Source organism: Haliotis rufescens, unplaced genomic scaffold (genome assembly GCF_023055435.1).
Source record: "Haliotis rufescens isolate VD_foot unplaced genomic scaffold, xgHalRufe1.0.p SCAF_1, whole genome shotgun sequence".
NCBI classification, from domain to species: Eukaryota; Metazoa; Mollusca; class Gastropoda; order Lepetellida; family Haliotidae; genus Haliotis; species Haliotis rufescens.
This window is the reverse complement of record NW_025963779.1, coordinates 3,315,410-3,341,170: the sequence shown is the minus strand read 5'-3', so window position 1 is coordinate 3,341,170 and position 25,761 is coordinate 3,315,410. Positions and strand designations below refer to the sequence as shown.

The 25,761-nt window shown below is 43.9% G+C and overlaps 1 protein-coding gene across 1 annotated transcript in view; it reads right to left on the bottom strand.

Moving 5' to 3' along the window:
• LOC124147014 (retinal dehydrogenase 2-like) overlaps positions 1–20,941 on the bottom strand; it is a 29,087-nt gene extending 8,146 nt beyond the window's left edge. The window contains exons 1-10 of the mRNA XM_046517609.2: positions 20,695–20,941; positions 12,323–12,427; positions 11,343–11,483; positions 10,564–10,693; positions 9,204–9,265; positions 8,767–8,895; positions 6,595–6,708; positions 5,703–5,805; positions 5,170–5,354; positions 1,178–1,342 (exon numbers count right to left, since the gene is read on the bottom strand). Coding sequence (XP_046373565.2) covers positions 1,178–1,342; positions 5,170–5,354; positions 5,703–5,805; positions 6,595–6,708; positions 8,767–8,895; positions 9,204–9,265; positions 10,564–10,693; positions 11,343–11,483; positions 12,323–12,427; positions 20,695–20,775 — 1,215 coding nt within the window. The 5' untranslated portion in view covers positions 20,776–20,941. The remainder of the gene's footprint in view (positions 1–1,177; positions 1,343–5,169; positions 5,355–5,702; positions 5,806–6,594; positions 6,709–8,766; positions 8,896–9,203; positions 9,266–10,563; positions 10,694–11,342; positions 11,484–12,322; positions 12,428–20,694) is intronic.
• Positions 20,942–25,761: the final 4,820 nt, after the last annotated feature.

Here is a 25,761-nt window from a genome sequence, read left to right as displayed (position 1 = left end):
GTTACAGCAGTTCGGTACGTTGATGAAATCTTGAGACCACACGCCATACCTCATTTGGCACGTCGCCGCAACCACGAGTTTCAGCATGATAACGCCCGTGCCCACACTGCGAGAGCAACAAGTGACTTCCTACAGCAGAATGGCATCAGAACCATGGAGTGGCCTGCCCTCAGTCCCGATTTAAATCCCATTGAGCACCTGCGGGACGAGATTCAAAGACGGCTGAATGTCGTCCGACCTAAGCCGACAACTGCAGCTGAACTGCGTCAGGCCTATGGCCTTCATCAACCGCCTCATCCATTCCACGGTAGCCATCAATGCACATGGCTACACACGAGATACTGACTTTTGATGCCATTTTCTCATGTTTAGTGTTGTGTTTCACTTTAAGAAATTTGACACTTTAATTACAACGTTGATGATCAGTTTTGCCAAGTTTCGTCTTTTTAATGTGTCTCAAAGTATGTTTACAGTGTTTGGTTTCTCATATGTCTAGCCACGGGGACGTTTCTTTTGATATTTTTTCAGATGAGAAGCTTGGATCCGAAACGGAACTCCGCATATTTAAAAAAATACTTCTTACGGCCAAATACTTTTAAATTCTGTAGTATTGTATCACCAAAAAGGCTAAAAGATATAAGAAACTTGTCCAGATCTATTGTATGTCAATTTAATTTAAGAAAGAACCGCTGACCTTGTCAATCGTCATGCTGATATTTTTTGTATTTTCATAAAAATAGTCACCGCCAAGAGAAACGCGAATATTTTACATGTTAATAAATATATGAAGACTTACTCATATTCAAAAGATATTAGTTTGTTCGATGCACAAACGAACATACGGTTATGTTGTGTGAACCGACGCTCATGGCGCATCACACGTGAAATCCTAGATCCATGGCACGAGATGCACCATTTGTCACGTGCGGGATAAGCGTTAAAAGTTCGGAAATTACTTGCAGCATATCGTGATAAGAATGAACACACTCTGTGGTAACACTTGAATGATTGTTAGATTTGTCATTAACTGGTACACATTGGAAACATCTCTTCTTAACGTACTTACTTCTCTGTATGTTTATGGTACGCATTTCTTTTTTTGGTGAGTATATATCTGTATATGTTCATGCTCACCGGTGGTGGTTTCTTTGAAACTAAACTGAAATTGATAACACACCTCTTCCCTGCCAATGCGCATGTCCTCTGTGACATCAGAGAAGACGGTAGGTTTGATGAAGTAGCCGATGTCCCCGTGCCGCTGGCCTCCACACCGGAGCGTGGCGCCGTCCTCCACGCCGGACTCTATCATAGCCAAAATCTTCTTAAACTGGGCGTGGTCCAACTGTGACAATAGTGAGTGAGTATGGTTTTACGCCGCTTTTAGCAATATCACAGCGGGTTTTTAACGTGTATAAATAACATTACTTACAATGCAAGAGAAATGCCAATCTTTGGTGTTGAATGCATGTACAAATAGTATCATTCTCATCTATTGATAGCTGAAAAGTTATTGTGCAGATGAGGTCTTCATGAATTTAGAGCAATCTCTGCCAATGTTACAAGTGTACACAGCAAACGTCTTGTTAAGGCCGACTGACGTAGCTTGATGTCGTCATGAGGCGTATTGTGATCAAGAGAAAGTCACGTCAATTTCTAAATCTATTTTAATATGCTGGACTTTGCTCTTCTGTTGGTGGGGATGGTGACATAGATGGGGATGTGACATAGATGGGGATAGTGACATAGATGGGATGGTGACATAGATGGGGATGGTGACATAGATAGGGAGGGTGACATAGATGGGATGGTGACAGATGGTGATGGTGACATAGATAGGGATGGTGACAAAGATGGGGATAGTGACATAGATGGGGATGGTGATATAGATGGGGATGGGGACATAGTTCGGGATGGTGACATGGATGGGGATGTGACATAGATGGGGATGGTAACATAGATGGGGATGTGATATAGATGGGGATGGTGACATAGATGGGGATGGTGACATAGATGGTGATGGTGACATAGATGGGGATGGTGACATAGATGGTGATGGTGACATAGATGGGGATGGTAACATAGATGGGGATGTGACATAGATGGGGATGGTGACATAGATGGGGATGGTGACATAGATGGTGATGGTGACATAGATGGGGATAGTGGCATAGATGGGGATGGTGAAATAGATGGGGATGGTGAAATAGATGGGGATGGTGACATAGATGGGGATAGTGGCATAGATGGGGATGGTGAAATAGATGGGGATGGTGATATAGATGGGGATAGTGGCATAGATGGGGATGGTGATATAGATGGGGATGGTGATATAGATTGGGATGGTAACATGGATGGGGATGGTGACATAGATGGGGACGTGATATAGATGGTGATGGTGACATAGATGGGGACGTGATATAGATGGGGATGGTGACATAGATGGGGATAGTGGCATAGATGGGGACGTGATATAGATGGGGATGGTGACATAGATGGGGATAGTGGCATAGATGGGGATGGTGAAATAGATGGGGATGGTGATATAGATGGGGATAGTGGCATAGATGGGGATGGTGATATAGATTGGGATGGTGATATAGATGGGGATTGTGACATAGATGGTGATGGTGACATAGATGGGGATTGTGACATAGATGGAGATGGTGACACAGATGGGGATGGTGACATAGATGGGGATGGTGATATAGATGGGGATTGTGACATAGATGGTGATGGTGACATAGATGGGGATGGTGATATAGATGGGGATTGTGACATAGATGGTGATGGTGACATAGATGGGGATGTGACATAGATGGTGATGGTGACATAGATGGGGATGTGACATAGATGGTGATGGTGACATAGAAGGGGATTGTGACATAGATGGTGATGGTGACACAGATGGGGATTGTGACATAGATGGTGATGGTGACATATATGGGGATTGTGACATAGATGGGGATGTGACACAGATGGGGATTGTGACATAGATGGTGATGGTGACATAGATGGGGATGGTGACATAGATGGGGATGTGACATAGATGGTGATGGTGACATAGAAGGGGATTGTGACATAGATGGTGATGGTGACATAGATGGTGATTGTGACATAGATGGAGATGGTGACACAGATGGGGATTGTGACATAGATGGGGATGGTAACATAGATGGAGATGGTGACATAGATGGGGATTGTGACATAGATGGGGATGGTGACATAGATGGTGATTGTGACATAGATGGAGATGGTGACACAGATGGGGATTGTGACATAGATGGGGATGGTAACATAGATGGGGATTGTGACATAGATGGGGATGGTGACATAGATGGTGATTGTGACATAGATGGAGATGGTGACACAGATGGGGATTGTGACATAGATGGGGATGGTAACATAGATGGTGATGGTGACATAGATGGGGATTGTGACATAGATGGGGATGGTGACATAGATGGGGATGGTGACACAGATGGGGATCGTGACATAGAAGGGGATGGTAACATAGATGGGGATGGTAACATAGATGGGGATGGTGACATAGATGGGGATGGTGACACAGATGGGGATGGTGACATAGATGGGGATGGTAACATAGACCGGGATTGTGACATAGATAGGGATGGTGACACAGATGGGGATTGTGACATAGATGGGGATGGTGACATAGATGGGGATGGGGACATAGATGGTGATTGTGACATAGAAGGGGATTGTGACATAGATGGGGATGGTAACATAGATGGGGATGGTGACATAGATGGTGATGGTGACATAGATGGTGATTGTGACATAGATGGGGATGTGACATAGATGGTGATGGTGATATAGATGGGGATTGTGACATAGATGGGGATGTGACATAGATAGGGATGTGATATAGATGGGGATGTGATATAGATGGGGATGTGATATAGATGGGGATTGTGACATAGATGGGGATGTGACATAGATAGGGATGTGATATAGATGGGGATGGGGATGTGACATAGATGGGGATGTGATATAGATGGGGATGTGGATGTGACATAGATAGGGATGTGATATAGATGTGGATGTGATATAGATGGGGATGTGATATAGATGGGGATTGTGACATAGATGGGGATGTGACATAGATAGGGATGTGATATAGATGGGGATGGGGATGTGACATAGATAGGGATGTGATATAGATGGGGATGGGGATGTGACATAGATGGGGATGTGATATAGATGGGGATGGGGATGTGACATAGATGGGGATGGTGACATAGATAGGGATGTGACATAGATGGGGATGGTGATATAGATGGGGATTGTGAAATAGATAGGGATGTGACATAGATGGGGATGGTGATATAGATGGGGATTGTGAAATAGATGGGGATGTGACATAGATGGGGATGGTGACATAGATGGGGATGGGGATATAGATGGGGATTGTGACATAGATGGGAATGGTGACATAGATAGGGATGGTGACATAGATGGGGATGTGACATAGATGGGGATGGTGATATAGATGGGGATGGTGATATAGATGGGGATGTGACATAGATGGAGATGGTGATATAGATTGGGATGGTGATATAGATGGGGATGGTGGCATAGATGGGGATGGTGACATAGATGGAGATGGTGATATAGATTGGGATGGTGATATAGATGGGGATGGTGACATAGATGGGGATGGTGACATAGATGGGGATGGTGACATAGATAGGGATGTGACATAGATGGGGATGTGACATAGATGGGGATGGTGATATAGATGGGGATGGTGATATAGATGGGGATGGTGACATAGATGGAGATGGTGATATAGATTGGGATGGTGACATAGATGGGGATGGTGACATAGATCGGGATGGTGACATAGATGGAGATGGTGATATAGATTGGGATGGTGATATAGATGGGGATGGTGGCATAGTTGAGGATGTGACATAGATGGGGATGGTGACATAGATGGGGATGGTGACATAGATGGTGATGGTGATATAGATGGGGATGGTGACATAGATGGGGATGGTGACAGATGGGGATGGTGACAGATGGTGACATAGATGGTGACGGTGACATAGATGGGGATGTGACATAGTTGGGGATGGTGACATTGATGGACCTGTGGTCAAGATTCTGTGGTCGTGTCTTTAAGGTCTCCACCTCTCCCCCGCCTACCTGTGGTCCAGATTCTGTGGCCGTGTCCATCGGGTCTCCGACTATCCTTATGTTGGCTCTATCCACACTCCGCTGCACGAACGTGTCATAGATGTCCTCGTGTACGTACGTCCTTGACCCTGCCATGCAACACTGGCCGGCGTTAAAGAACAACGCGTGATGGCATTTCTCAATGGAGTAGTCCACTGTTGAAACAGAAGTGACAACACTGCTGAACTTTCTGTTCCTGACCAAGTTCCAATCAATTTCGGTTGGTTGGGGATTCAAGCTGGTCACATCTGAACATGTGTCTACTCACTATCTGAATTTTTTATGGGTATTCTAGCTAAACACTTGCCAACACATAATCCCAATGTTCTAGCTAAACACGTGTCTATTCACTATTCAAGTCTTGTGACTAAACATCCCGATTCCCGACATGGGCACAATGTGTGAAGCCCATTTCTGGTGTCCCCCGCCGTGATATTGCTGGAATATTGCTAAAAGCGGCGTAAAACCATACTCGTTCACTCACTAAACATCTGTCTACTCACTATCCGCGTCTTCAAACACTACTATTGGGCTCTTGCCTCCAAGCTCCAGATTCAGGCGCTTCAGGTTCGAGTCGGCAGCCATCTTCATCACTTGACGGCCAATCTGATCGTGTAAAAGTCTTCATTTTGCTCTTATGCGACGGCTACACATATCTACATCACCAACAAGCATAGGGAGGGCCAATGATGAATCTGACCGAGTTAAATCTAACTAAAGTTGACTTTATTATTGAAATGGCGATATCTTTTTACGTGTTATTAGTGTTTGTGACTGATTAATAATTGAGATGTTACAAATAATGATTAATTATTTTTTTTAAACTCTATTCAGCTGACGAATATATATTCGTATATATATATATATATATGGGACTTTGTATAGAGGTTAGATATTCAGCTTCAAACCCAGATATTTGTTTTCTTTAAAACTATGAGCCTGAATTAAATTTAAAGAAAATCAATTCGCAACAACGCATTTTTTGTGAAAAGCAATTTCTCTTTTTTCAACAGTTTGATATATAATTTATTTCAAGAATGATATTTATTGTCGGGATCAATTTCCTTTTGGAATGGTCGACCCTAATGACAATTCGCTATGCACGATCTCTGCTAGTCCTGCACCATGACCGTGGAATATATTTATTTTATGAAAATAAAATAATCTAGAAATGCATACAAAAGCAAGTCTAGCCAGCTCAAGCTAGCTCTATTCCACAGCATAGGGAATTATTTATTTTTTTAGAGTCAAGAAGGATATTGTGTAATATAAGATTTCAGAGACTAAATGTTAGTCTAGATCTCGGTGTATCTAGGGCCTATTGGGGTCAGTCTCAACAGAACGGGTTTGAAGCGTCGTGGTTGTTACTGGGCAGTGTGTGCTCCATCTTCTCACCTCAACAGACCCCGTGAAGCACACCTTGTCGACGCCGGGGTGGGAGGCGATGGCAGCGCCCGCGGTGGGGCCGAACCCAGGAACGACGTTGACGACGCCAGGCGGGAACCCGGCCTAGAGGGCAAAGGTCAAACCTTTGTATGGAATTTATTCAATCATACGTCCATGGATTTCATTAAGTAATGTATACAAAGTGGCTGTATGTCTTGTCGGCCCTCGGTGTGTATTATTTCATGCGACTCGTGAGTAAGTGTTTATCAAATTATTAATAGGAAACGTGTACCGTTAAAGGGACCTAGTCATATACTACTCAATTGAAGTTAAAGAAAACCTGATGTTTTGATATCACTGTAGCTAATCTGTCTTGGCTAGTGTGTATTGCAACACACATATTTCCAATTGTGCGTGTATATTTATCCAACGTTTACAGCGATCAACTTGTTTTACTAATTCAACCCCACGTTTATATGATGAAATAAGGTACTTTGTACCATTTGCAAGGGGAGTTCCGTCTTCCCAGTCGAGACACGTTTCCTGTCGGTCAGCTATAGAACTTACTTGGCTCTTGATTCCAATTCACTAAACACACAATGGCTGTACACAAGAGTGAACAGTTTCCGGTACGTCTTCCACCACGACATGTCGGCCCCGAGTTTCACAATATCTGTGTAGGTTGCACTGAAGCTCTTATTTGGTGGTGTATGCAACGTTCGTCACACCGAAGTCAATTAAAGCAGTGACCTACTGTCATATAACGGGAACAATGCAGTGTCCTTCTGTGGTATAACGGGGAAAATGCAGTGCCCTACTGTGGTATAACGGGAACAATGCAGTGCCCTACTGTGGTATAACGGGAACAATGCCGTGTCCTACTGTGGTATAACGGGATGAAGGCAGTGCCCTACTGTGGTAAAACGGGAACAATGCAGTGCCCTACTGTCAGATAACGGGAACAATGCAGTGTCCAACAGTCAAATAATGGGAACAATGCAGTGTCCTACTGTCATATAACGGGAACAATGCAGTATCCTTCTGTCAAATATCGGGAACAATGCAGCGTCCAACAGTCAAATAACGGGAACAATGCAGTGTCCTTCTGTCTTATAACGGGAACAATGCAGTGCCCTACTGTTGTATAACGGTAACGATGCAGTGTCCTACTGTTGTATAACGGTAACGATGCAGTGCCCTACTGTCTTATAATGGGAACAATGCAGTGCCCTACTGTCTTATAACGGTAACAATGCAGTGTCCTACTGTCTTATAATGGGAACAATGCAGTGTCCTACTGTTGTATAACGGTAATGATGCAGTGCCCTACTGTCTTATAATGGGAACAATGCATAGTCCTACTGTTGCATAACGGTAACGATGCAGTGTCCTACTGTTGTATAACGGTAACGATGCAGTGCCAAACTGTCTTACAATGGGAACAATGCAGTGTCCTACTGTCTTACAATGGGAACAATACAGTGTCCTACTGTCTTATAACGGAAACAAAGCAGTGTCCAACAGTCAAATAATGGGAACAATGCAGTGTCCTACTGTTGTATAACGGTAACGATGCAGTACCCTACTGTCTTATAATGGGAACAATGCATAGTCCTACTGTTGTATAACGGTAACGATGCAGTGCCAAACTGTCTTACAATGGGAACAATGCAGTGTCCTACTGTTGTATAACGGTAACGATGCAGTGTCCTACTGTTGTATAACGGTAACGATGCAGTGCCAAACTGTCTTACAATGGGAACAATGCACTGCCCTACTTCATATAACGGGAACAAAGCAGTGTCCAACAGTCAAATAACGGGAACAATGCAGTGTCCTACTGTTGTATAACGGTAACGTTGCAGTGCCTTACTGTCTTATAACGGGAACAATGCAGTGTCCTACTGTCTTATAACGGGAACAATGCAGTGTCCTACTGTTGTATAACGGTAACGATGCAGTGCCAAACTGTCTTACAATGGGAACAATGCAGTGTCCTACTGTTGTATAACGGTAACGATGCAGTGCCCTACTGTTGTATAACGGTAACGATGCATTGTCCTACTGTCTTATAATGGGAACGATGCATTGTCCTACTGTCTTATAACGGGAACAATGCAGTGCCCTTCTGTCATATAACGGGAACAATGCAGTGTCCTATTGTCTTATAATACCCCTTACCTCCTTGATGAGGTCTGCTATGTAGAGCGCTGACAGGGGCGTCTGTTCCGCTGGCTTCAGCACCACCGTGTTCCCACACGCCAACGCGGGGGCGATCTTGTATATCATCATCGGTATAGGGAAGTTCCACTGAAAACACGTCACCTCAAATTAAACTGAAACCTTCTTCAAGTCAATTATCAATTTATCTGCATTTGATGGTATAATGTTTCATTGTCTTCGTGACCAGCACGTTCCCATCTGGTACTACTAGTGTTGTCTACAAGTAAGGAGCAATAGTTATGAGTTATAGTGTTATAACTCGTAACTCACATAACTCATTTATGTATGACTGGGTATCAAACAATGAAACGTAAAGTAAATACAATTAGTCAAACAATAACAGTGTACAAGTATGCCATTTAGTCCGTCCTCAGTAATATATACAGATAATTTACCGGTATGATTTGTCCAACGACTCCAATAGGTTCATGCCGTGTGTAACAGAAGTATTCCCCATCTGAAAGATGCAGATTACACACATTCTGATGAAACACCATACACGTATGGGCCCAATTTCACAAAGCGATCTTAGTGCTAAGCCTGTCGTAAGTTTATGTTAAAGTGCGGGGTGGTCGTTAGACTAACATACAGTCTCTGAAATTAACATATTTTACGGATAAAAAAACAGCTGTTAAATTATAGTTATAAAATAAATTTATAATAATGAGAAACTTTCTTCATTTGCCTGACACTACAGTAATCTAGACTTGCCAAATATTATAGACTTGCATGGTTTATATACGATATATTTGTTTCGGGGTCTGGTTGAGAGACTGATGTGATGGTCTCAGTGCAGAGATCGCTTTGTGAAGCGGATCCAGGTTTATTACATTGCAAGTTTAGCCATGCGGAAGATAAATGAAGGTGGGGGGACAGCGTGTCATAGGTAATGGCGAAACATTGTTTATATTTTTACTGCGACATGAATACAACAATATATTTTGTGAACCAAAGACAGAAGCACCCTGGATCATATATCAGGGCCCATATACACGTATTAACCTTTACAGCATGGACAACTAAAAGAACAGCGGAATTTCAAACACTTCATGTTAAATGCACATTAAATGCACATTAAATGCACATGGGTGCATACTTAAGAAATAAACCACTCGTCAATTATTCCTTAGATAAGATATCAACATTATGTACAGCCTCTTTGAGGATGTTCATAAAATATACAAGCTTTAAAAATATTAACTCAAATTGTAATAATGATGACACCATGAATAGAATCCGACCTCGGAAATGTCGGACAAGCTCATTTTACGAACAGGTGGGTTAAGTTTGGTATTTCCCGCACAATCTCACGTTCCTCACGTCAACTATCTGTATCTTTTCTCCTCATACCGATTGTCACATCTCTCCCACTTCTGGATGCGATTGTACGGCCACTGCTTTAATCAGGATAGCCCAGCTACACATGTAGAGAACAACTCGCTGGACACTTCCCACTCCAAAATAACGCCGTCTAATATATGACGTCGGCAAGTTGCGAGAGCATATTGGAATCTTCAGAAATGACGTCATGATAGAACGATGTTTCATCGTGAAATAAACAACGCTTCGTTCGTCATTGTTCTTTGCGATTTATAGCGTATCTTATATATATTTGTGAATAGATGCATTGTTGCAACACTGATGTGCATTTTACAATATATCTACTATGGTAGCACAGGACCCAACGGTCTCAAACAGACAAGGTAGTGTCTGCCTGTTGTCATGTCCTGTTGGAAGGGGAACAAGATGTCCTACCTATCGGTATCGTCTTCCCAGTAATCTTGTCTGCAAACCCTGCAAAATACCGTAGTACTCGCACACTGCTCAAAACGTCGACGAAGAAGGCGTCACGGTATGGCTTGCCGCAGGTAATGACCTCCAAGCTCTGACACGGGTATCAAACAATAAAAACATTAAGTCAAACAATAAAAACGTTAATACAATAAGTCAAACAATGAAAACGTTAATACAATTAATCCAACAATTACTGTGTACAGATACGTTTTTGACGTCATGACTTCTACAGCAATACACAAATCTTCCTTTCTCCGTGAATGTGACACTTCATAATATAACTGAGAAAACTGTTCAAAGCAGCGTTAATTGATGAGGCTTCACGAGGTTCCGATTGACCCGATTTCGCAATCGGTGGCGTTAAACCAAACTCGCTCTCGATACTAAAACAGTCAATGGTTCATTTCAAGTAAAAGGACTTTAATATCGACCCTTGAAGATCCGGGTAAGAATAGGTCTTCAGCAACCCATGATTCCCACAAAAGGCGACTATGCTTGTCGTAAGAGGTGACTAACGGGATCAGGTGGTCAGGCTTGCTGACTTGGTTGATACATGTCATCGTGCCCCAATAACATGGATCGACGCTCATGATGTCAATCACTGGATTGTTTGGTCCAGACTCGATTATTTACAGACCGCCTTCATATATCAGGAATATTGCTGAGTGCGGCGTTTAACAACAAACAAACATAGTACTCTTTACAAGTTACGACAGTTTATCATCATTATATTTTCTTACGGCAATATAGGCAGTGTCCCGCTCCATAAGGTCAGCCAGTTTATCAAGAAGACGCCCCCTCTTGCTGGCGTCCATACTCTGCCATGGGGAGTCGAAGTCCAACGCCCTTGTAGCTGCAGCGACGGCTTTGTTAACATCGGCCTATCAAACATCGACTGGTACATGTATCATAATTTCAAACGCACATCGAAAAAAACCCTCAGTTGCAATAACGACCATGTCAACAGCGGCTTATGGAATATCGACTAGGATTATGTGTGCATATGTCGTGCGTATTTTAAGGAACTACCCAATACTGAAAGGCCAGAAGGGGGCTCTAATGTACGTGAGTGAGTATGGTTTTACGCCGCTTTTAGCAATATTCCAGGAATATCACGGCGGGGGATACCAGAAATGGGCTTCACACATTGTACCCATGTCGGGAATCGAACCCGGGTCTTCGGAGTGACGAGCGAATTCTTTAACCACTAGGCTACCCGACCGCCCCTACCGACTTACAGACCTCGTTTCAAACACAGATTCTTTGCTTATTAAAAAGAACAAATAACGTCCTGAGATATCAGCATGTAACTTTCATATGTGATATTTCGTATTATAGGTGTATTCAGCCATGTGTAGCGGCCATATCATGTCCGAATACCATGCTGAGATTCGAACCACGAGCCTTCTGACAGAAGGTACGTCCCGGGTAGTAATATAAGACGTATTTTGAAGAAATGTTATATAAACGTGCTCAGTTGGGAACCAATGTAGTGGCCACAACATTTCCGAGTTTCGCGATGAGGGATTCGAACCCCTAAAGACGTATATAAAAGTGTGTACACCCGTAGAACCATGAATGTTCTGATCTGAGGTCGGATGCCTTCTCCACGTGACCTAACTGGTTACCTTTAGGTAAGGATGTCGTCTGTGGGATGACTCCACGTCGTGATAAACATGTTCAACGCTTATTAATAAGAGACACAGAAAAAGAAGATCACCTTGTCTCCCGCCTGGACGTCCGCGATCTTTACCTCCGTGGCCGGGTTAGTGACCTGGAACATCTTGCCGCTTGTAGAGTTGACAAATTCATTGTTGATGAATATCTGGAAAGAAAAGATATAACAGGTCGCATCAATCACTTTCCTCCGCGTTGCCGATCCTAGTTGTGAAGTCTTTGTATACTTCTTTCACATCACAGCAGATATTGTGTATGCTTAATAATGTAGCATAAAGTAGGTAAAGTAATAACTGAAACTAAATACGGTGGAAGCACTCACGTGGAGTGATGTCAGTCTTGAACATGTGAATCGGGTCTAATTTGCACATGTTGTAGATTTTATGACTGCTTCCGACAAAACCAGTTTATTTGAGCGAGTGAGTGAGTGTGTGAAAGCGTAAAATGGGTTTAACGTCGAAATGGGTGGGGTTTAGTGACGATGGTCGGGAATATTTGTCACCTGGGTGAAACAACACAGCACGGGTTTATTGCTGACAAATCAAGTCAAACTTCGCGAAAGTGGGCTTCGGGCACATGATTCAAATGCTGGCCCGACTGGTTGCCGACTCTTGGAACCATGGACCAGTGGGCCACGCGGGTCCTGAGACTAGACCAGTGGGCCACGCGGGTCCTGAGACTAGACCAGTGGGCCACGTGAGTCCTGAGACTAGACCAGTGGGTGATTGTAACTCCAATTCCTTAACACTGACTTACGACAGTCCTAGCGCTAAGATTGCTTTGAGGAACGGGGCCCAGTGGGCCACTCAGATCTTGGGCCGGATCATTGAGACTAGACCAGTGGGCCACGCGGGTCATGGGCCGGTTCAATGGAGCCTAGACCAGTGGGCCACGCGGGTCAGGGGCCGGTTCAATGGAGCCTAGACCAGTGGGCCACTCAGATCTGGGGCCGGAACATTGAGACTAGACCAGTGGGCCACGCGGGTCAGGGGCCGGTTCAATGGAGCCTAGACCAGTGGGCCACTCAGATCTGGGGCCTGATAATTGAGACTAGACCAGTGGGCCACGCGGGTCAGGGGCCGGTTCAATGGAGCCTAGACCAGTGGGCCACTCAGATCTGGGGCCGGATCATTGAGACTAGACCAGTGGGCCACTCAGATCTGGGGCCGGATCATTGAGACTAGACCAGTGGGCCACGCGGGTCAGGGGCCGGTTCAATGGAGCCTAGACCAGTGGGCCACTCAGATCTGGGGCCGGATCATTGAGACTAGACCAGTGGGCCACGCGGGTCAGGGGCCGGTTCAATGGAGCCTAGACCAGTGGGCCACTCAGATCTGGGGCCGGATCATTGAGACTAGACCAGTGGGCCACTCAGATCTGGGGCCTGATAATTGAGACTAGACCAGTGGGCCACGCGGGTCAGGGGCCGGTTCAATGGAGCCTAGACCAGTGGGCCACTCAGATCTGGGGCCGGATCATTGAGACTAGACCAGTGGGCCACTCAGATCTGGGGCCGGATCATTGAGACTAGACCAGTGGGCCACGCGGGTCAGGGGCCGGTTCAATGGAGCCTAGACCAGTGGGACAATCACCCCCGGGAGCTAATCATGCCCCCAGACAGCAGGCCAAACATAACCTGACGATGTCTCAAACCACATGGTCATAGTCTAGGGAAGCTAGCTGTTACAAACTCTCATTTATTACTTGCCCGTGAAAAGATCACCCGTTCAATATACACACACATGTTGTAATACCAAATCGCGTGCTTTTGTACTGCGGGAACAGGTTTCACGAACAAATATTGAAAACTCTCAACATCCCTGGGCTTATTCAACGATATTACGTATAGAGAAGATAAATCACTGAGAGGGCTTATGCACACTCGATGACCCAGCAGCCCTGTTGCTAGGCTGACGTCACATGGTATTGTTTCGCCGGTGGATCTTGCAACAAAATTCCACAAATTACGTCATAGGGTATTGTGACGTGATTGTATACTTTGTGAAATTCAGAAAAACTATAAATTAAAATACTAAACTCGCTCCCGTGTAATACCAGTTTTATGAAAACGAGTGAATACATCTGGTATCTTTTCGCATGTCAGATACCCGAACTTTACACGGGAGCGAGTTTCTCTGTATTCTCTTATTCTATGTATCAGATCCCAACCTTGCGACAGATCATGCTACCTGTATTGTTAATACATGCATGTGGGTTTATTGTGACATTTCCGTCGTAAGTCACATCACGAGGCATCACAGCTACATTTACAGAGGCGTCCGGGGGCAGGGTTCAGACGGCCGACAACCCGATTTATGTGACATAACGGTAGGATGACAATAAATCTTCACTTTGTGTCAAAACCAAGCATAATAATTTGTTCCATCCTGATCCTTGGAGCGATTGTCTGCGCGGCGCTTTTGGATATTTTCAAAATTATTCGGTGATGGAAATGTTAAATGGTAGTGCGGTTTTTCTAATTAAGATAAGACAGTCAGTGTCAAACCTAATTCCCTGCCGTAAATACACATCAGCGTGTTACTCGGTAGGCCATAGTAGTGTCGTGTGTTGGGCGATGACGTTGTAAGGACGTTTCATTTCAGGTGGTGCTGCGTTTACGTAAATACATAGGGTAAGTACATTACTGATCATTTAATGCAAGTTTGGCATAGCCTTGGGGACTGGGTTTGACATAGCCTTGGAGATAGGGTTTGACATAGCCTTGGAGACTGGGTTTGACATAGCCTTGGAGACTGGGTTTGACATAGCCTTGGAGACTGGGTTTGACATAGCCTTGGAGACTGGGTTTGACATAGCCTTGGAGATAGGGTTTGACATAGCCTTGGAGACTGGGTTTGACATAGCCTTGGAGATAGGGTTTGACATAGCCTTGGAGACTGGGTTTGACATAGCCTTGGAGACTGGGTTTGACATAGCCTTGGAGACTGGGTTTGACATAGCCTTGGAGATAGGGTTTGACATAGCCTTGGAGATAGGGTTTGACATAGCCTTGGAGACTGGGTTTGACATAGCCTTGGAGACTGGGTTTGACATAGCCTTGGAGACTGGGTTTGACATAGCCTTGGAGATAGGGTTTGACATAGCCTTGGAGACTGGGTTTGACATAGCCTTGGAGATAGGGTTTGACATAGCCTTGGAGACTGGGTTTGACATAGCCTACGAGACTGGGTTTGACATAGCCTTGGAGATAGGGTTTGACATAGCCTTGGAGATAGGGTTTGACATAGCCTTGGAGATAGGGTTTGACATAGCCTTGGAGACTGGGTTTGACATAGCCTTGGAGATAGGGTTTGACATAGCCTTGGAGATAGGGTTTGACATAGCCTTGGAGACTGGGTTTGACATAGCCTTGGAGACTGGGTTTGACATAGCCTTGGAGATTGGGTTTGACATAGCCTTGGAGATAGGGTTTGACATAGCCTTGGAGATAGGGTTTGACATAGCCTTGAAGACTGGGTTTGACATAGCCTTGGAGATAGGGTTTGACATAGCCTTGGAGATAGGGTTTGACATAGCCTTGGAGACTGGGTTTGACATAGCCTTGGAGACTGGGTTTGACATAGCCTTGGAGACTGGGTTTGACATAGCCTTGGAGACTGGGTTTGACATAGCCTTGGAGACTGGGTTTGACATAGCCTTGGAGATAGGGTTTGACATAGCCTTGGAGATAGGGTTTGACATAGCCTTGGAGATAGGGTTTGACATAGCCTTGGAGATTGGGTTTGACATAGCCTTGGAGACTGGGTTTGACATAGCCTTGGAGATAGGGTTTGACATAGCCTTGGAGATTGGGTTTGACATAGCCTTGGAGATAGGGTTTGACATAGCCTTGGAGATAGGGTTTGACATAGCCTTGGAGACTGGGTTTGACATAGCCTTGGAGATAGGGTTTGACATAGCCTTGGAGATAGGGTTTGACATAGCCTTGGAGACTGGGTTTGACATAGCCTTGGAGACTGGGTTTGACATAGCCTTGGAGATTGGGTTTGACATAGCCTTGGAGATAGGGTTTGACATAGCCTTGGAGACTGGGTGTGACATAGCCTTGGAGACTGGGTTTGACATAGCCTTGGAGACTGGGTTTGACATAGCCTTGGAGACTGGGTTTGACATAGCCTTGGAGACTGGGTTTGACATAGCCTTGGAGACTGGGTTTGACATAGCCTTGGAGATTGGGTTTGACATAGCCTTGGAGATAGGGTGTGACATAGCCTTGGAGACTGGGTTTGACATAGCCTTGGAGACTGGGTTTGACATAGCCTTGGAGATAGGGTTTGACATAGCCTTGGAGACTGGGTTTGACATAGCCTTGGAGACTGGGTTTGACATAGCCTTGGAGACTGGGTTTGACATAGCCTTGGAGATAGGGTTTGACATAGCCTTGGAGACTGGGTTTGACATAGCCTTAGAGATTGGGTTTGACATAGCCTTGGAGACTGGGTGTGACATAGCCTTGGAGACTGGGTTTGACATAGCCTTGGAGAGTGGGTTTGACATAGCCTTGGAGACTGGGTTTGACATAGCCTTGGAGACTGGGTTTGACATAGCCTTGGAGACTGGGTTTGACATAGCCTTGGAGATTGGGTTTGACATAGCCTTGGAGATAGGGTGTGACATAGCCTTGGAGACTGGGTTTGACATAGCCTTGGAGACTGGGTTTGACATAGCCTTGGAGATAGGGTTTGACATAGCCTTGGAGACTGGGTTTGACATAGCCTTGGAGACTGGGTTTGACATAGCCTTGGAGATTGGGTTTGACATAGCCTTGGAGATAGGGTGTGACATAGCCTTGGAGACTGGGTTTGACATAGCCTTGGAGACTGGGTTTGACATAGCCTTGGAGACTGGGTTTGACATAGCCTTGGAGACTGGGTTTGACATAGCCTGGGAGATTGGGTTTGACAGAGCCTTGGAGATAGGGTTTGACATAGCCTTGGAGATAGGGTTTGGCATAGCCTTGGAGATTGGGTTTGACATAGCCTTGGAGACTGGGTTTGACATAGCCTTGGAGATAGGGTTTGACATAGCCTTGGAGACTGGGTTTGACATAGCCTTGGAGACTGGGTTTAACATAGCCTTGGAGATAGGGTTTGACATAGCCTTGGAGACTGGGTTTGACATAGCCTTGGAGACTGGGTTTGACATAGCCTTGGAGACTGGGTTTGACATAGCCTTGGAGATAGGGTTTGACATAGCCTTGGAGACTGGGTTTGACATAGCCTTGGAGATTGGGTTTGACATAGCCTTGGAGACTGGGTTTGACATAGCCTTGGAGACTGGGTTTGACATATCCTTGGACATTGGGTTTGACATAGCCTTGGAGATTGGGTTTGGCGTAGCCTTGGAGATTGGGTGTGACATAGCCTTGGAGACTGGGTTTGACATAGCCTTTAGAGATTGGGTTTGACGTAGCCTTGGAGATTTGGTTTGACATAGCCTTGGAGATTTGGTTTGACATAGCCTTGGAGATTGGGTTTGACATAGCCTTGGAGATTGGGTTTGACATAGCCTTGGAGATTGGGTTTGACGTAGCCTTGGAGATTGGGTTTGACATAGCCTTGGAGATTGGGTTTGACATAGCCTTGGGGATAGGGTTTGGCATGGCCTTGGAGATTGGGTTTGACATAGCCTTGACGATAGGGTTTGGCATAGCCTTGGAGATTGAGTTTGACATAGCCTTGGAGATAGTAGTTCCACATGGTCTCGGAGATTAGAGCTGGATGCGTGTGGTGGTTCCCCGCCGACTGAGTCTTGCTAATGCATTCAGTCACTGGCTTGTCGGAGTCAGGTACGGTTGTTTACAGGCTCCCTTGATATAACCGTTGACTGCAGCAGCCATCATGGTAATAAAACGACAAAACCCTTTCCATATCCAATAGAGATATCTGCATAAAGCCGAGTCGATGGTTCAATTCCGACTATATGATGCGCATGTGTCCAGAATCACTATTAAATAGTACTGATACCAGGTGTTCGAGTAAAGGTGAGCGTATCCTGTCCCGCGGTGGTACCCATCACAAACACAAGCAAAGGCAAGTCAATTGTTCATCTGAAAACATGGGAACATATGGTACAAGTCAAAATAGCATCGGACATCATTTTTGTCACTGATGCGTCAAATTTGGAAATGTCCTCAACATGTCTACCATAAATGTTTTTGGAAGCTTTACTGAGGCCTTGAATGGTGTCACCTTGATCAAACAACTTTTCAGCAAGACTCGTAGGACTCTCTTTGAAATCTTGGTAGAAAGAGCATTCTCGATTGTATCTCAAAAGTTGTGAAATGTAAACACCAAAGGCTGGAGCTGCTGGAATATTGCTCGACATGAAGGGAAAGTAGACAATTGGAAAGTTGAAGTCATCCCTCTTGTCATGCAGCCTTGTGGAGAGTGTTTTGTCACTCTGAATCTTTATGCATGGATCTCAATATGAAACAGATAAGGCGGCCTCACTGGACTATTATATTTCTAGTTCAGGTGGGTTGTTCACTGGAAGGGAATTGGATATTTGATGTTGATGAACATCGAAACTCATGGTCCCGATATTTGACGTTTAACTAACATGTATGTCTATCTGTTCAAAAGGCCTACAACTGCCTTCCAACATCGGTTGATTACCTGATAAATGTCAGTTCATTGCGGTATAAATGCCAAGTACAGTATATATACATACAAGGGATTTATATAGCACGGTAGTACAAAAGCAACATGTAAATCATAAGGTCTGCCATGTAATTTGCACATTGGGTGACAGGGTTTCAGTAGTTGAAGACTGGAATGAATTACTTAAGAATTAACATGTTTTACATAAACATTAGGAAACATCTTTGCCGAAAAACATAAGTTGGTATAGTTCATTGTATTAAGATTTGGTTGGTTGGTTTGTATTTTTACGCCGCACTCAGCAATATTCCAGCTATATGACGGCGGTCTGTAAATAATCGAGTCTGGACCAGACAATCCAGTGATTGACATCATGAGCATCGATCCACGCAATTGGGATCGATAACATGCATCAACCAAGTCAGCGAGCCTGACCACCCGATCCCGTTAGTCGCCTTTTACGACAAGCATAGTCGCCTTTTACGGCATATATGGGTTGGTGAAGATTTATTCTACCCCGGATCTTCACGGATCTCATGGTATTAAGAAAGAAGATGGGTCATGTATACATTCGCCCGAAGGATAATATACTACTCTTCCACAACACAAGAGATTCAAATCGGCTTCTGTTATCAATTGAAAATCCCGTGCAGTAACAGGAAGGCAAATGTCTGAATTCAACGTCTATCGTAAAAACACCGCCTGAAAGAGATGCGTCCTGTAAAAGGTGTGACCCTAACAGCCTACCATAGGCAGCAAAGACGGATCAAGGTTTTTTCTTCCGATTCACATAAGGCAGAAAACGTAGCGGCGAGCGGTATTCTTGGGCAACAATTCTTTACCGTGGTCGGTATGGGACGGTAGGGTGATGACATGGGGCGGTAGCAAACAACAGGCGAACAGATTTGGTTATCGTGAATGGACAATGGATTGATCCAGCGATATGTTGACGAAATTCTGCGTCCTGTCTTTGTACCATTCTTATATTATCGGCAGAGATTTGGAACTGCAAGATGATAATACCAGACGACATCGTGCCCAGGTCGTCAATAATCACGCCCGACGAGGAGGCATTGGACTGAACCACTTCATCTCCTGACATGAGCATCTGTGGGATGTTCGCGGGCGGAGAGTGGACGCCAGTGTCACAGCAACCGTCCATCTTGGGGTAGCTCCTCAGGCGGAATAGCGGGCAATACCAGACAGACGGACAGAATATTTTATTTTCGTCTCACCCCAGGTACAGATAAAAACAATATATACAACAAGATATAACTGAGCCATCCCTTGAGGGATTACGAGAGACGTAATTATGTACATATAATATTTAGTATAAAATATAATACACAATATAATCACCCATACTATCTATACACACGTACTCCTAAAGTATAAAACATACTTGAAGGTTTGGGCACAAGCTTTCATAATATTTGGGCAAGACATGAATACAAATTTATTTCAACTTTTTCTTTGTCAGGGGCTGTAGTAAAACCAGGGTAAAACTGACAACATTAAACGCCTGTAAAGTGGACACTGGAGTAACACATGCATCGCAGAATCCGGGCCGTTTAAACAGGTTCGTTCATCAACCGGTTTGTTGCAGTACCGCCTCATTTCTATATAGAGATATCTATACCAAGAGCAGCTATACGCAAGTTTATCAACAGTATGCCAACAAGGTGTCAGTCATGTATCGGTGGATACACAGACAATGATCTACTCGTCATTACACATTCACTATCATTGCATCTGTCACCTTAGTTTTTAACTAAAGTAGTGAAGCACCTACCTTTGTAAATTTGACCTGCGGGTTCCGTATGGCTTCCGTGAAGGGGAGCGGCAGAGCCATCTTACACTTTGAGCGTCGCATGCTACTCTCAGTACTGGCTACTCCGGGCTGCTCAGTTCACCCCGCCAGTTTCACTCCCTCATTTGCATGAATTAGCATATCAAAGTATTCCCCGAAAAGCTACCGCTATATAACTGTACTTTTCACGTCAAGGGGACATAAACGTCTTCAGCTGTTGCGAATTGAATTTCCTCTCACGTGATAAGTTATATAAAAGAGATGAATTTCGGTCACTCAGGATATTTGCTCGGGTTTGCCTTATGTGTTACGGGTTTAAGAAAACTACATGGGGACATAGGATGAGTAATTGTTGGAAAGATGTTTCTTACCAAACTAAAACTCTATTTTTGTCTCACATATGTAAAATGATATGCGTACATACGTTATATAAATATGAAAATATTAGTTAAAACATTCCTCATTGTAAATTATTACTCTGAACATGTTTATGATATTCGGCAAAGAAGATAAACGGGAGTCACTGGTTTATCTGCCCTAGAGCGCTTGCTCTCCTTGCCTACAGCCACTAGTGGAGAAGGGCAGGGTACCAGTCTAGCTCTATCCGACCTATTTCTTTCTCAATACAGCATCTCGCGGCGTGACCCAGTTTCCGTGAAGCGATCTGCCTGTCGAGGAGGGGGGAGGGGGGAGGGGGGCACGCATTTACGGAAACAAAACATACAAATCATGTGCGTGGAATGTTGATGCTATTCTTTTCCAGCAATAAGAGATACTTCAAAATCGTCTTTGTGTAGTTAATTGATGCATCAGACCGTTTCTGGTCATTAGCTGACATTATTAAACCATTCATGTGTAATCCGATGTCCTTTTTTCCTCTAAGGACTAATTTTCTGATTTTGTAAGAAACGTACTCACAACGTTGTGGGTTTCAATTGTAACAATATCTGCTTCATTATAAAATAATATATCAACAATATAGCTATTATATTGAAAAGTTTAATCATTAACAAATATTGATAACTTTACCACTGTAGATATATCAATGTAAACAGTACATGTATACCACTATGATTGTGTCAACTTAATACCCCCTGTTCCTTGAAAACAAGAACAAATGTTTCAGGAAGTCGTTGTTGGGAAAACATATTACTAGTTTTGTTTTCATACTATGTTTGTTTTCTACTTTTATTTTACATGAATATATAAACTGAATTGTGCCATATTCTTAATCCTGATTCTGAAGGTACCACATGCAAATTTCAATTTGTTTTATCTTTTGGATTCCACATGTGCGCTTAATGACATCAGTAGGTAGGTATGCTACACAAATTCTTTGCGCCGTCATGATCCTCTGCGTCACTGTTATCTTGTGAAACAGGATCACTCGGGGTCCATGGGGTTTTATGCGTCCCGAGTTAGGTTTTATACCACGAGCCGGAGTATAAAACCTAACGGGGGACGCATTAAACCCCATCTCACCGACATGTTTTAATGACATTGTAAAAGAATTAAAACAAATTCAAAATTGACAGAAGACAGATGTTCGATTGAGCAGAGGCTAACTTATGCCATGTCACGTGAGTTTCATTGACTCGGAAAATGCTTGCAGCTTTTTGTTTCGAAGTGGGGTATAAGGGATATATTCTGCCTCTCAGAAATCCACGTGCAACCTGTTTTGCTCGTGGCGGGGTATAAGGGATTAATTCTCCCGCTGAGAATTTCATTTCCCTACCATTCGGGATACACAGCATTTTAAACAGGATCACGTCGACCAATCAGATCTCAATATTTTTTTAGTTATGATAACGTTTCTTATGACTTTCTTGAAGGGGTTGGGGGTAGGGTACGAACTTATTTTTTTATTATATTTATTTAGTAGGTTTTAAATCTATTAAAAGTATATCTTGTTCTGAAGTAAATGCCCCATTTGGTCACGTCCACTGTGGAAACTATGTCAAGGTTAACGTGGCCAGTGTGCCCCGCTTATCGGACACGCTGTGAAACAAGAAACTTGTCATCGTAACTCACAAGATTTACACGTGACCTGAACTTCCCGCGGCAGAGGATTATGACACAAATTGTCCTATATTTTGCCCTAACTCCTTATTTGCAGTTATAAGCAGCCGTTTAATTTAAACAACACTGCTACTATTATTATTATCACGGCCATAAATCCTGCATCTAAGTTGTCATCACACAATAAAACCTTCAGATTTTCAACAGACGTCCTGTTCACTGTCAACTAGCCATCACACTAGTGCAAGCAGCGGTATCCGGACATCCTGACCTGTTGCGCATGCGAAAGTGTTGGATACTTCACTTCAAACAACCTAGTCGACAAAATATTAGGGAGGTAGGTCGGATTACTCATGGTGTAATAGAGGCAGTATTCTTTGAATTATTAACACTGATAACTATTGGTTGATATTTCTTGTCGGGGGAACGGGTGGCCAAGTCGTCTAAGGCGCCGCAATTCGCTGTGCAGAGTTGCGTCCCTTGGGCACGCCAGAAACCTATGATTGTGTGTTCGAATCCCGGTTCGCCCCGATTATGTTTCTAGGTGTGTCAGCACCATACCCGTGCTCGTGGGTTTCACCAAAGTGGTAAACGTCTGAGACCTGCATCACTTCGGGTTTTCCTCCCACATTAAGCTGACAAGCTGTGATATGACTGGAATACTGTTAGTGAGCGTTAAACTCAACTCACTCACTCTTGTGAATAACCTACCTTTATCAAATGCATGGGGTTCAATACCGAATTGACATATGCTGGGATCTTGTTGAATGTTTATATATGGTGATATATGTTTTGTTTTTTTATTTGTTGCAGTCATTTAACTTCAGATGGCACCCCTTTTCTCAATGCTTTTAAGATTTGTGTTAAATAGTATTCGGGATTCAGAGGTAAGCAATGAATTCGTGATTTAAGGGAGTAGGGGGTTGGCATCCTCATTAACGGCACTTTATTATATTAATACACGAACACAATCATATGGAATACACTTTATTATTCAGTATTATTCTCCCGGACGTTCCCAGACGTTCCCGGACGTTCCCTGTCGTTGCCCGGACGCTCCTGGATGCTTTCGCGTAGGATATTATTTAGTTGTTTAAACACTTGGCGAACAGATCCAGAGAAGCTGTGTTCCACGTGGACGTTTACTATCACCAGCCACCCACTTGGCTGGATGGACGTGTGCGGATGTTGTGGGAGACGGGTGTGGGATTTGTAGACGTCTTGAGCATGTAGTTCTGCATCTTCCCAAAGGAAGGGCGTTTGCCTGATAGATTCCACCTTGGGAATTTTCGTGGAGTTCTCAAATCTTCCAAAGAAAATCTGTATGGTTGGATCGACCTGAAACCTCCAATATCTCGTTATGACTTGGGATAAAACGCATCGGGCGGACAGATAATTGCGTTAATTTGGAAATCTTGGAGCTTTTTAGGTTCAGTCCCATCCGGGATTCGAACCCAAACTCCTAGAGTGATGCACCAAATTGCAAGCACACAAAGTGAGCAATCTAACCCACTCTGCCTTGGTAGCTGACTTAGTTTGCTGGCATAGTGTGCTCGCGATTAGGTGTCACTCTGGCAGTATGGGTTCGAATCCCGGATGGGTCTCAACCCAAAAGAAAGTACTAGAGTCTGTTCTTTAAGCCCCCGTCACACTTATTTGGAATCAGCAGGGATCAAGCAGAACCAGCCGGAATGAAGAATTTTCAAATTTCGTGCCACATTTGAGATGGAATTTCAAATTTACCAAGCTTTGTAAGAATGCCGTTCGAATACTTAGAATGCGCTTCGATCCCGCCTCGAATTATTTTTGCACATTCCGGTGTATTAGCTCTCGAATGCAACTTGCATGTAGTTGGAACACAGTAGGAATATTTAGAATGCTGTTAGAATGCAGTCAGAATACTTAGAATGCACTTCAAATGTCATACGAGTGCGGTTCGATTGCTGCCCGAATACCGCCCGAAGTCTGGTTGGAAGGTGCCTCGAATCCCGTACGAATTCACGTCGAATGAAGTCAGAACGCTCCCGGAATGGCCGCCGAATATGGTTCGAACGTCCAAGAATTCAAACAGAATGCAGCTCGAATACTTAGAATGAACTTCGCATGTACTTAGAATGTAACACGAATAGATTCCGGCAGCAATCGAGATGCATTCAAGGTGCGTTCCGGCTCATTTGAGGCGCATTCTGGCAGGATATGAAGTGGCTTTGCGTTTCGATTCTCCCTCGAATGCGATCAGAATGTTTCGAATGCTGTTGGAATGCCGTAAGAATATTTATAATGCAGTCAGAGTGCAGTCAGAAGTTTTAGAATGCACTTCGAATATCCAGGAATAAACAAAGAATTTTCATTCGGACGGCATTCCGCCTCTAGTGTGACTAAGGTTTTACTGAGAAAGTGTTATCCCAAATATAGCATTTGTTACATTTTACTACTTTCTAAATGGCATTGTGTACTCACTGGCGCAAAAAGCCGATGTATTGAACTGGTTCGATTCCCGACGTGTCGCGTGAACCAATGACTCCAGCTGTGACAGGAGTTGCCGCACAAGTTGAGTGTGATGAAATCTGTTGTATAATCACTCGAGAATCGTCACTTCGACTGTAGACTCCAGTTCGTACTGGTTCCAGCTGGAATTCCGTAGTAGGAAACCCATATTTCTTGTTGAGAAAACTAACAGTCTAACAACCAAGCTCATGTCCTGTTTTGCCAAATCAACCGTCTCGTATGACATAGCACTATGAGATTCCATTGCACGTGTGGCCCACTTACACGACATGTAGGATAAAACACTTCACTTCGGAGTTTTCTGAGATTTAATAACGCCCCTAGGTTTTATCCCTCGGATTCTTAAATATCATAAAAACCCGAAGGGAAGTGTTTGATCTAACTTGGAATCTGAAAGCACATTTGTCAACGATTTTATGTTTCAACATAAATTTCCTAAACCTGAGGGAAAAGGAATAAAATTTCTCTTTCAGATACTCAATTCTTAAAAGTCGCTATAATCGTCGAGTTGAGTTGAGTTGT